The sequence below is a fragment of the Tachyglossus aculeatus genome, chromosome 17, assembly GCF_015852505.1.
Source record: "Tachyglossus aculeatus isolate mTacAcu1 chromosome 17, mTacAcu1.pri, whole genome shotgun sequence".
Taxonomy (NCBI): domain Eukaryota; kingdom Metazoa; phylum Chordata; class Mammalia; order Monotremata; family Tachyglossidae; genus Tachyglossus; species Tachyglossus aculeatus.
This window is the reverse complement of record NC_052082.1, coordinates 54,012,473-54,025,396: the sequence shown is the minus strand read 5'-3', so window position 1 is coordinate 54,025,396 and position 12,924 is coordinate 54,012,473. Positions and strand designations below refer to the sequence as shown.

Below are 12,924 nucleotides of genomic sequence, written 5' to 3'. Positions count from 1 at the left end.
GAGGGCCTGGGGAATCACAGGAGACAAAATCCTGCAGCCAGACTGCACCTGGGGCCATTCAGTTCTGGAAGCTTCCCCCCTCCCCCTGGGCCAGGCTCGTTTGACTGGCAGGAGATTTAAGAACTCTCCAGATTGGCTCACCATGGTCTAAGTCACAGTCACTCAGATCCCTGGGGCCCAACAGAGCAGATATTCTCACGATTCCATACAACGTCAGGGCAGAGATCAAATAGGGACTGGAATCCCATTATCCTGGGAAGACACTCTGGAGTGGGGGCCGACTCAGCGAATGACAGGGGATTCATTCATTCATTCAATCATATTTATTGAGTGCTTACTGTGAGCAGAACACTGTACTAAGCGCTTGGGAAGTACAAGTCGGCAACAAATAAAGACGGTCCCTACCCAACAACGGGCTCACAGTCTAGAAATGAGGACTGAGGATTAGTAAATTCCCTCCCTCCAGATGGTTCCATGGCCAGGTGGGAAAAGCACAGGATTGGGAGCCAGGAGACCCTGCTGTGTGATCTGGGGCACATCACTGAACCTCTCTGGGCCTCTGTTTTCTCATCTGCAGAATGGAAATAAAATGCCTCCCAGATTGAGAGGCCTTCCAGGGACTGTGTTCAATCAATGGTATTTATTGAGTGCTTACTACGTGAACAGCACTACGTGAAGAGCACTTGGGAGAGAACAATCCAACAGAAGACATGTTCCCTACCCATAACAAGCTTACAGTCTGTGTTCTATCTAATTGTTTCATATCTACCCTAGAGCATAGCAAGGTACGTTGGCACATAGTAAATACTTAATATCATCATTGTTACCATCACTATTATTATTATCATTATCACTACTAAAATCCACATGGACAGAGGCTGTGGGCACTGACCCAGGCTAGATCCGGCCCAAGAGTCATTCCTCCATCAGGTCTGTTGTATTGCACTCTCTCAAGTGCTTAAAGCAGTGCTCTGCTCACAGTAAGTACTTAATAAATACCATTGACTGATTGGCTAATTGACTGTTGCTAAACTGTTGTATTGCACTCTCTCAAGTGCTTAGAGCAGTGCTCTGCTCACAGTAAGTACTTAATAAATACCATTGACTGATTGGCTAATTGACTGTTGCTAAGCAGCATGAGAGGCAATGTGGCTTAGTGGAAAGCCTGCAAGCCTGGGAGTCATAGGACCTGGTTCTAATCCCAGTTCCACCGCCTGCCTGCTGTGTGAGACCTTGGACAAGTCACTTCATTTCTCAGGGCTTCAGTTTCCTCATCTGTAAAATGGGAATCCAATACTTGTTCTCCCTCCCCTTAGAAGGTCAGGGAGCCCCCCGTTGGGTAGAGACTGTGTCCAACCTGATTACCTTGGATTTACTCCAGGGCTTAGTACAGTTCTTGGCACGGAGCAGACACTTAACAGTTTCCACAGTCATCACCATCATCATCATTATTATTATTAAGAGGTTAAGTTCATGCAAACAGAGAGTCCTCCTCTAGCAAAAATGTGAAATCTTCAGCGGGGAGAAGGGGAGAGACTCATTTCCTACAAACTCCAACCAGCCCAGCCTACTGAACAGAGTCTTTTCAATTAGATTTTCCTGACACATTAGACAGTCCCTGAGAGTAGTTTTCCTATATAAATCATTTGTTTTCGATTACTGTTCTTCGGGTGTGAGAAATAGTGCCTGGGGAATCCGGGTTGAGTTTAGCTTCGAGAATGTACTAACCAATATTGACTATAAAACTAACATCCCTCCTTTATGGCCTGCACAAGGCTCAGAAGCACAGCACTCTTTCAATTCTATCTCTCACCGAGGTCCTGGATGCTCATAAATGTTAGGGGGTGGTTATACTTTTCCCATTCTCAAATTCCAAGCAATCTGCTGCTCAGGTTGGATTTGTTTTGTCATGTTTGGCTCTGCAGCTGTTAATCTGGGGGTTCTCCTCCTGAGCGCCCCCAACCCACACACCAGAATTGGGTTCAAGAGTAGGCTAGGTGCTATAACAAACAAAATAACATTTGAATGAAGAACTGGCTTATTTATTCAGTGGCCGGGAAGGCTCTGAACTGCAGGAACAACAGCAATCAGAAATCCTTTCGCCGCCTCAGAGCATATTTTAGTCATTAAAAACCCATCCGTGATGAGCTTTAAGACAGCCGTGTCCCAAGTGAGTCTTGTGAGATGGGTTTCAGGCTTACTAGCCTTGATTAGACTTCAAAAGCAGCATGATTTAATGGAAAGAGTCCTAGCCTCAGAGTCAGAGGACTTGGGTTCTAATCCCTGCTCTGCCACTTGTCAGCTGCATGACCTTGGGCAAGTCACTTCTGTTGCCACTTCACTTCAAGTCACTTCACTTTAAAATGGGAATTAAAATTGTGAGCCCCATATGGAACAGGGACCGTTTCCAACCTGATTAGCTTGTATCTATCCCAGAATTTAGTACAGGGCCTGACACACAGTAAGTGCTTAAATACCATAAAAAAAAGATTACAATCACGACAGCTCACCCTATCTTAAATATTGGTTCCCTTCACTTACCATTCCCCAACTCTTTTCTCTTCATTCCTCCCAAGCTGACCTTCTAACTGTATCTTGCTCACACTGTCTCCCAGACTGGAAATTCACCCCCAAAGACACTTCCACAAATCTGACAGACTAAAACTACCACCATGTTCAAAGCCCTCCTAAAATCCCACCTCGTCCAACAAGGCTTCTCCAAATAATTTTCAACAGCCTGAGTCACATCAACACATCTTACTCACTGAGATTCTTAGCAGGAGGTATATATGCATAATCAATTGTGCATATATGTGGGTTTAAATATATATACACACGTAACCCATTAGTTAACTATTTACTCTGCCTACTCCATATGTAACTATTTTTATATTTGTCTTCCCTGTTAGAGGGTAAGTTCCTTGTGGACAGGGAACATGTCTCATGCCATGCCTAGTGAAAAGAACATGGTTCTTATACCAGCACTGCCACTGGACTGCTGAGTGACCTCTGGCCAGTCTCTTAATGTCTCTGTGTCTCAGTTTCCTCATCTAATACCTGTTCTCCCTCTCTCAGACTCTGAGCCCCATTTGGGACAGAGACTGTGTCTAACATGATTACCTTGTATCTACCCAGTGCTAAGAACAGTGTTCGGCACATAGTAAGCACTTAAATACTGCATTTATTATTATTACCATCATCATATGGGCCTCCCCTTTTGCCTCAACCCTTGGTGAGCAGGAGCCACTAAAGGTTTCAATGTTATTTTCAAATAAACTACCAGTTGCCCTATTTTGGCTAGGCAGCTGTCTGCCAAGAAGACAGGGGACTGAACCAGATGACCCAGGATCCCCTTTCCCTTTCTGGGGTTCTAGGATATGAACAGCTGCTTGGGGGTAGGATGTGCAGAGCACTGTACTAAGCACTTGGGAAAATTCAATATAACGCCATAACAGACATAATCCCTGCCCACTATGAGTTTACAGTCTAGAGGGAAGTGGGGGATCCTGCCCAGATGAGAAAAAGCCTTTTATGAGCACCAAAAGGCCCCTACAAAACAACCCTCCTCACCTTGGGGTACAGGACAGGATTGAATTTCAGTCCGACGGCATCATCGCAGAACGCCTGAGGAAAACACAACCCATTAGATAGAGTCCCTGCCCCAGCGCCTCACCAATTCCAACTCCATTTTTGACCGAGGGGGATGAAGAGAGCTGACAATTAATTTCAAGGCAGGTCATCTCTCCCTACTGCCCCCTAAAATCTCCCGCCACTCAACTGGGCCCACTCCCTGGCTCAACTCCATCTCCGTGGGAAACACGGCAATCTGGCAGCCATTCCCGGGGCCACCCTACTGAGAAACTGGCCATCCATTCAGGGGCCCTGCCACTGGTCAGACGTCGGATATCTGAGAAGGAGGAGCCATGGACCCGGGGAGGAAATGAAGTTTCCTTCAACTTCCATCAGGCACACACCGCGATCGAACCTGCACGGGGAAGGGAAAAATCCAGTTGGCCAGCTGACCTTGGCAATCTGAGGAATGCTGGGAAGCTTGCTCAGTCCTGTCAAGGGAATCCGTTCGTGGACTGTTTTCACTTTGGACCTAAGTTAAGCATGGGAAGAAAACCATAGAAACAGTCAATCTATCTATCAATCAATCAATGGCATTTACTGAGCTCTTACTCTGTGCTGAACACTGGAAAATACAATGACCTCATGGAGTGGATAATCCAGCATGGGAAACAGACACTGACATAAATTAGAGATAACGGAAGCAAAGGAGTACAAGGATATGTACATAAGTTCTGTGGGGGGTACTGAAGTGCTTAGCAGGATGGGACGCAAGTGCGTAGATTACACAGAAGGGAGAGAAATAGAGTGGAGAGAGGAAAGATTAGACAGGGTGGGCTTCCTGGAGGAGATGTGATTTTAGTGGGGCTTTGGCGATAGGAACAGCAGTAGTACACCAGATGTGAAGGCTTTAAGCTTGTTGTGGGCAGGGAATGTGTCTGTTTATTGTTGTATTGTACTCTCCCAAGCACTTAGTACAGTGTTCTGTACACAGTAAGTGCTCACTAAATACATTTGAATGAATGAATGAAGTGGCAGGGGGTGCCAAGCAAGAGAGAGGGGATGAGCAAGGAGAGGTCGAATGTGAGAGATGAGAATAAGGCCCAGTGAGTATGGGGGTGATGCAATCAATGTTATCTATTGAGCGCTTATGTGCAGAGTACAGTACTAAGCACTTGGGAAAGTACAATACAATCAATCATATTTCTTGAGCGCTTACTGTGTGCAGAGCACTGTACTAAGCGCTTGGGAAGTACAAGTTGGCAACATATAGACACGGTCCCTATCCAACAGTGGGCTCACAGTCTAGAAGGGGGAGACAGAGAACGAAACAAAACATATTAACAGAATAAAATAAATGGAATTAGCCGAAGTGTTCCCTGTCCATAACAAGCTTACAGTCTAGAGGAGTAAAGTGCCCAGTCTGTATCCAGGGGGGCCTTCCTCCTTACATCAGGAAGATGGGCAAGACAAAGGACATTTCTAGTAAGCGCTTAACCAATACTATTATTATTATTATCATTATTACTTCTCCCTGTTGTTGAAATAGTCACTCTCTCCAGGGCTGGGAGCAGGAACTTGTCTCAGTTTCTTTCCCCTCTCTGCCCCATGAATCTTATAAGTGAATGCCCAACCTCTCACCCACCCACCCCAGTATTCACACACCATTAATTAGAGGAAACCCCCTCCCCCGACTCAGCTGCTCCAAAGGACCCAAACAAGCTCTGTTCCATCGACTCCTACCTGAGTATAATCCGTAGGTATTCCACCGCGTCCACCTCCTCGCACTTAATGGAAAGGATGAGGTTTCCAAGGCTGCTGGCTGTACAGTAAAAATTTAAGTGATCCTAAAAATAGAGATGGGAGGGAAGGGGGTTAATCAGGCTGGGATGATCAATCAGATGGTCAATCCAGTCTGTCCATCTGGGACCGGACCCCGAAGCTGCCCCTAGAACAGATATGGAGGGTAAAATACAGGGACTGGGATAGGCCCAGCTAGAGCAGTGTCTCCCAGAAGTGACTGTAGCTTAAGGAAGCTGTGTGGCCTAGTGGACAAAGCACAGGCCTGGGAGCCAAAGGACCTTGGTACTAATCCCGGTTCTGTCACTTCTTTTTATGATACTTGTTAAGCGCTTACTATACACTCAGCACTGTACTAAGCACTTTGGTAGATACAAACTAATCAGATTGAACATATTCTATATCCCACACAGGGCATGTGCCTGTTGTGTGACCCTGGGAAAGTCACTTAACTTCTCTGTACCTCAGTTTCCTCAACTGGAAAATGGGGACTAAATACCTGTCCTCCATCCTACTTGGACTGTTAGCTCCTAAGGGATGGGGACTGTGTCTGCCGTGTCTGGCCTGGCTACCTAACCCAGCCCCTAGAACTCTCTCCACTGCACCTGTATATATGTTTGTACATATTTGTTACTCTATTTATTTATTTTACTTGTACATATCTATTCTATTTATTTTATTTTGTTAGTATGTTTGGTTTTGTTCTCTGTCTCCCCCTTTTAGACTGTGAGCCCACTGTTGAGTAGGGACTGTCTCTATATGTTGCCAACTTGTACTTCCCAAGTGCTTAGTACAGTGCTCTGCACACAGTAAGCGCTCAATAAATACAATTGATGATGATGATGATGATGCTTGACACATAATAAGAGCTTAACAAACACCACAAAAAAAAGAAGAATGTAGCAAAAGCCCAAAGCAGACCTGGCTGGATATCAATGTCTAATCAGTCCCCGGAGCAACTGAGAGGTCTTTATTTATTTCTATTAATATCTGTTTCCCACTCTAGACTGTAAGCTCATTGTGGGCAGGGAATGTCTCTCTTTGTTATATTGTACTCTCCCAAGTGCTTAGTACAGTGCTCTGCACACAGTAAGTGCTCAATAAATATGACTGACTGACTGACAGTGGGAAATTCCCAAGCTAAGGGCACGGATGGCTTGGATACACCATGACCTTAGGTGCTTGGAGTGCCATTCTCCGCCTTGGTGTTCCTTCTGAGACTGAGACATGAGCCCTGGGCCTCCAGCCCACACTACTAGTCCAAGGGTCCAGCAGAATAATAATAATAGTACTTGTTAAGCACTTACAATGTGACAAACACTGTTCTAATCGTGGGAATAGATACAAGTTAATCAGGTTGGACAGAGCCCCATCCGACATGGGGCCTTCAGTCTAGAGTGGCTGGTCTAGAATCTAGAGTGGCTCGCTTTAGGGCCAGGCTGACGGAGGTCAACAGAAGCCCCTCTGGAGAAAGGGACCAGAGGCCAGTGGAGCCACGGTTTCCATCAGACACGTTCCAAGATAAGTCCCATTCCTGGGCTCCACATTTCCTTAAAGCACAGTTATCCAGAAGGGAGGGTTCCAGAAATGACAACATCCACCCCTGCACCCAAGCACACCGCTCCCTCCTTCCCCGCCTGGCACTCTGACACCCTGCTTGGTATTATATGTGATTCTGACTGTGTGCGCATCTGCGGATTCATCCTCTGCATGTGTATGTCTGTGCCGGCGTGTGCCTTTCTGAGTATAGCTAAATCCCACCCCTTCCCCACTTCCTACCCCCTCCACCCACACAAGCATCAGGTGAAGCATGGATATCTGGTTCATTTCGAGAGTTGTCGCTGGCTACCCCATCTGTCCAAGATGCAAGGTTACAGCCCACCTGGCTTCACCAAGAAGACAAGCCAGAAGCCTCCCCCAGACGGGACCCCACCCCCTCCCACGGCCACTGACCTTCCCCAGGAAGTGCTTCCTGTAGGCCCTGGCTTCTCCTTTACACTCTAACCGGTAGCCAAATGTGCTGGGGCTGAGGCCCTCTGTCTCCTCCTCCTCGCCGATGCTGCTCTCGGAAGATGTCGGGGTGCAGAGGTTCTCGGGATCCTCGATCCAGTAGCCTCCAAACTGAGGGAGGATCACCATGGGGTATGGGGGCCCCTTTTCCAAGATCTGAAAGTGAACAGAGTCGATGGGCAAGGCTGGCCAATGAGGCCTTCCCTCCCCATTCAGAGAGGAGAGCGAGAGTGGCTGAGTCTCAGGAAGACTAAATTAGGGGCGGAGAAGGAGACAGGGTGGATCCCTGCAGGAGGGAAAGGACCCAGAACAGGGGACTGGTACCTCAGGCACCTCTTCATTTATGCCTCATCATCATCATCATCAAAATAACAATTGCATTTCTTAAGTGCTTACAATGTGCTATATGCTGAGGTGGATCCAAGATAACGAGGTCAGACTCAATTCAAACTCCACACAGGGCTCTCAGTCAAAGGAAATTTTTCATTTTTTCCAGAAGAGGAAACTGAGGCACAGAGAAGTGAAGTGATTTGCCCAAGGTCATACAGCAGGCAAGTGGCAGAGCCAGGATTAGAACCCAGGTCCTCTGACCCCTCCCAGGTCCACACTCTTTCCACCTGGCCAGGCCGCATCTCCAAGCCACTTCTCCAAGCACGGGGTCACTTGCACGGTGATGAGGGATTCAACCTCGCCGTCCATTTTGAGGGGACGGTGGGGCGGGAGGGAGACGAGGAGAAGAGGTGGGTGACCACAAACTACATCTGTCACAAAGGAGCAAAAGAATTGGGAAAGGCAATCGACGGGGGAAGGGGAGGAGAGGTTCAGGGAGGAGGGAGGTTTGAGAAGACGAACATCCAAGAAAGTGAGGCAAGAGGCAAAGTTTTTGCAAATGAATTTTTCCACAGGTCAAGATGAAGCTTTATTAGTCCTCCTCATGGGTTGTTTAAAGAACACTCCGCTGCTGTGATCCTCCACCCCACAGTTCAGTGAAACAGGAAGAGGAAGGTATTCATTCATTCATTCAATCATATTTATTGAGTGCTTACTTTGTGCAGAGCACTGTATTAAGCACTTGGAAAGTACAATTCAGAAACAAATAGAGACAATCGCTACCCAACAGGAAGGTAGCATCCTTTCCATTTGACAGATGATGAAACTGAGGCCTGGATGGAACCCAGACCGTTTGATTCTCAGACCCGCTCCTGTTCTATAAGGCTACAAAACCTCCCATGAGCTGCCAGGAGCCAATTCTCCAGGGACTGTTTTTTTCCAATGATGGAGTTGGTCAGACCTCTTGCTTCCACTTGGCTTCTAAGGTTTCCCAGAAAGACAGAAGGGACAATGAAATGAAAATCAACAGATTTCTGCACCTTATCAACAACTCAAGTGCCAGGTTGGGTGGAGTGGGAAGATCAATTTGACTTCTTAAAATTAGGCTGGATTATTTATAGAATCCCATAATTCCCAGTCCAATGATCCCAAAGTCCAGGATTGTGGATAATCAGTCATTGATTGTAAAAGCAGAGGAGGAAGGACAGGAAGCTGGACAACTTAATTGCCCAGGCTCTCTGAAGTTGAAGAAGCCAGGCATGGAAAGCAATGGAGTTAGTGTTGTCAAAAAATCAGTCAACATCGCTTCAACACCTTGCCCACTTCCTCCAATGGGAAAAGGGCAGAGGAGAAGAGATCTCACCCTTTCCCCAACCTTGGCAATGACTGGCTGTCGCCACTCAGACCCTGAGTCTGTGGATAAGAATGGTGTCCAGTCTCACAGCCAGGGGTAGCTGGAGAGAATGGCCAACACCGGCTCCTGTCGGAGAAGATTAACTGCCCTTGTGGTGCCAGGGAAGGCATGCAGGGGTGCAGGTACATGCACAAAGTCCTACCTCATCAATGCTGGGGTACGGGATGTAGTCATCCTAAAAAACAACCCAGACACCCAAAACACATGACCTTTTTTTCCCCTAAGAAACCCAGGCTCATCCACTTAGTAGTAATAATAACGGTGGTGTCTGTTAAGAGCTTACTATGTGCCAAGCGCTGCTTTTAGCATGGAGGTAGATACAAGATAATCACGCAGACATAACCCCTGTTCCCAAAGGGGCTCACAGTCTAAGTGGGAGAAGTAGTATTTCATCCCCATTATAGAGATAAGGAAGCAAAGGGGTGAAGTGACTTGCCAAAGGTCAGGCAGCGGGCCAGTGGAGGAGCTGGGATTCGAACCAGGGTGCTCTGATTCTTCAGCCCAAGCTTTTTCCTCTAGGCCCCACTGTGGTGATTGTCTTCCCGTCTGTTGGACATGTTGGGGCCGGACTGAGCCCAGACTAGTCTGGCACAAAAACTTTGCCGCTTCTCCCCAAACCTCATCCCTAAAGGTCTCAGCTGCCTCCTAAGGGTCCTGAAGAGAGGGTACCCTAAAGACTAGGCCTTCTGCGGATTGGAAACTGCCCCCCAACTCCTGTAGATGGGGATAGGAGTCATAGAGAGGCACTGCCCTTCCAGGCAGTAAAAGACGGGCACTGTGCCCACGCCCTTGCAGGGGAGCACTGAAAGGTTGCAGAACTAGAGAGGTTTTGCATTTGCAGCAAAGCACCCTGGGAAGATTGACAGAACAGGATGGATGGGACAATCCACCCTGGCCTAGTCAGGGAGGCTGGCCCAGTCTTCAACCTTTCAGACGACCTCATTTCCATGACTACATCATTGCTTATTGTTTCAATCCACCTAAGCTGCTCAGCAACATAAGGGACAAAGGATTTTACACAGCTCTTGTCTTTCCAAAATAAAATAAAATTTTAAAAAGCTCAAACAGGCTTGGATGAGAGAACAAGACACTAGTCGATTCCGAAAGCTTTTCTGCCTGTCCAGGCGAGACTGTTCTAATGCTTGGCCTCCAATCCCAGAGTCTCCAGGGGCGGGAAACACAATATCTCAAGAGACAATCACCTATGACCCCTCTGGACCTGCCCCTTGGCTCACCTTGTTTTTCTGACTTCCTGTTTTCTGTTCTTCCAGCTTGATTCCCTGTTGGACCATAAGGCAGGAGCAAGAGGTGAGGTGGGATGGAGTGGGGGTGGGGGACAGCATTCGGGGGGAAGGAGAGGGTATTTATTGAGAGCTTATCATGTACAGAGCATTGTACTAAGCACTTGATGAAGGATGTCTCATTGTTCCCCAGGGAGGGATTCACTGGGGCTCCAGGCCCCCACACACTTGGGGGGCTCCCCAGGATGGCAGGCCCAGCCCTCCTCTGTGGACCAAAGCTTCCAGGAATTCAGTCTGGGCAAGGAAAAGTTTAAGGGCAGAACCCAGACACTGGGGAGAAAGTCCACTCAATGAACCACCCACCTTTCCAACTCCAACCACCAGCCCGCCCCAAGCCCCCTCATCAGAGAGCTTGTTGTGAAAGCCCACTAGCATAATAATAATAATGATAATAATAATAATAATATTTGTTAAGCACTTACTATGTGTCAAGCACTGCTCTAAGCACTGGGGAAGATACAAGCAAGTCAGACTGGACACAGTCCCACATGGGGCTCAAGGTCTTTAATCACATTTTACAGATGAGGTAATAGAGGCACAGAGAATAATAATACTGATGGCATTTGTTAAGCGCTTAATATGTGCCAAGCACTGTTCTAAGCACTGGGGCACTGTCCTTAGTGTTAAGTGAAGTGAGTTGCCCAAGGTCACACAGCAGACAAGAGGTGGAGCCAGGATTAGAACCCAGGTCCTCTGACTCTCAGGCCTGACCCTATCCATTAGGCCATGCTGCTACGGGTTGCTGTTTTCTGAGAAACGTGGTCTGGATGGCGGCTCCTCCTCAGAGACTCTACTCCGAGTCAACAAACAGGTGAAGTGTTGATTTTGCTCTGTTTTTCCTGGGCGAGTCCCAGCCCACGCCAAGCAGTCATTAACCCATGAGGGAGGACACCTCAGCTTGGGCAGCCTGGGGAAAATGGGATCCTGGGAGGGTAACTGCAAGATGGCCACCGCAGCAGCCACATTTCCCAGCAACCAGCTAGATAGGCCCCAGCTCCCCCACCAGCCCTGGAGACCTGGAAGATTCAGCTAATCAAATCAATCAATCAATGGTATTTATTGAGTGCTTACTGTGTTCAGAACACTTTACCTAGCGCTTGGGGGAGTACAATACAACGGAGTTGGTAGACCTGTCCCCCTGCCCATGATAAGCTGCTTGGTGGGTATTAACACTACTTTTGTACCATCTAGACTGTAAGTTGGTTGTGGGCAGGAAATGTGTCTCTTTATTGTTACATTGTACTCTCCCAAGTGTTCAGTGCTCTGAACACAATAAGTGCTCAACAAACTGAATGAATGAAAGTGCTTTATAGACCGTTAGTGCTCAGTAAATATGACTGAAATGAATGAAGTATCCATAATTTATTTATATTAATGTCTGTCTCCTCTTCTAGACAGAGAAGCTCACTGTGAGCAGGGAATGTGTCCACCAACTCTGTTATATTGTACTCTCTCAAGTGCTTAGTACAGTTCTCTGTACACAGTAAACACTCAGTAAATACCATTGATTGATTAGCTGAATCTTCCAGGTAAGCACTCAATAAATACAAATCACTGATTAACTGATATGAACCCTTCACGCATGGAAGGTTTAGCAGATGGCGGTCCCTCACTGTTTTGCTCTAAGGAGTTGCTGGGTGCAAGGGATACAGCCTTTCTGTTTTGGAAAAAGTGAGGAGGGATTCCACAGGGTCAGGGCCATGATCTTGCCTCTCAAGTCCAAGCTAAAGCTGACCTTGCTCCCACAGTCCCCTGGGAACCTTGCTATTAATCAGATCTTGTCCTCACTGGATCTGCATTGTTCATGGATATTCCCCTTAGCCTGTGGGTGATTGTCTTTCTGGGACTTTTATCCAGACAGACACCCTGCCCCCAACCTCCTGCTTTCACCCCACCAAACCCATTCCTCTAGAGAAGCTGGCATCCCATATGCCTTGATCTGTGGATTTCCCAGGTCCTTATCACTGCGGAATCTGAATACCCAGACAGGGACGTTGTTAGCAAACACAGCCCTCTGGCTCTCCTCCAGCCCCAAGGATGGACACAGGCCCTACTTAGGGGCTGGGCTTCCTCAGCTTTTCTGGTGTTGGTGTTCTACTCCAGACCAGGCGGACAAGGTGGGTCCAGTGAGGCTCCACGAGTGACCAGAAACCCAGGGTACTCTTCAGGGGGTGGTTTAGAATGCTGTTTCTTGCCCCTGGGCTCCCTGACCACACAGAAGACTAATAATAATGGTACTTATTCAGAGCTTACCATGTACCAAGCACTGTTCTAAGCACTGGAGTAGATACATAATCAGGTTGGACACAGTCTCTGTCCCCCATGGGGCTCATGCTCTTAATCCCCATTTTACACATTAGGTACCTGAAGCCCAGAGAAGTGAAGTGACTTGCCAAGAGGTCACACAAAAGACATGTGGAGGAGCAGGGATTAGAACCCAGGTCCTTCTGACTCCTAGGCCCAAGCTCTATCCACTAACATATCAGACCAGTCAGCTGT

General features: G+C 47.5%; 1 protein-coding gene across 4 annotated transcripts in view; it reads right to left on the bottom strand.

Annotated features, from left to right (window-relative positions):
• The window catches only part of RAP1GAP2 (RAP1 GTPase activating protein 2), a 152,445-nt gene that overhangs the window by 29,772 nt on the left and 109,749 nt on the right, over positions 1-12,924 (bottom strand). For all 4 annotated transcript variants that reach the window (XM_038759488.1, XM_038759490.1, XM_038759491.1 and 1 more), the window contains 6 exons: positions 10,360-10,404; positions 9,267-9,299; positions 7,324-7,536; positions 5,314-5,417; positions 4,024-4,102; positions 3,571-3,624 (listed from right to left, as the gene is read on the bottom strand). In XM_038759488.1, the coding sequence (XP_038615416.1) occupies positions 3,571-3,624; positions 4,024-4,102; positions 5,314-5,417; positions 7,324-7,536; positions 9,267-9,299; positions 10,360-10,404 (528 nt within the window). The remainder of the gene's footprint in view (positions 1-3,570; positions 3,625-4,023; positions 4,103-5,313; positions 5,418-7,323; positions 7,537-9,266; positions 9,300-10,359; positions 10,405-12,924) is intronic.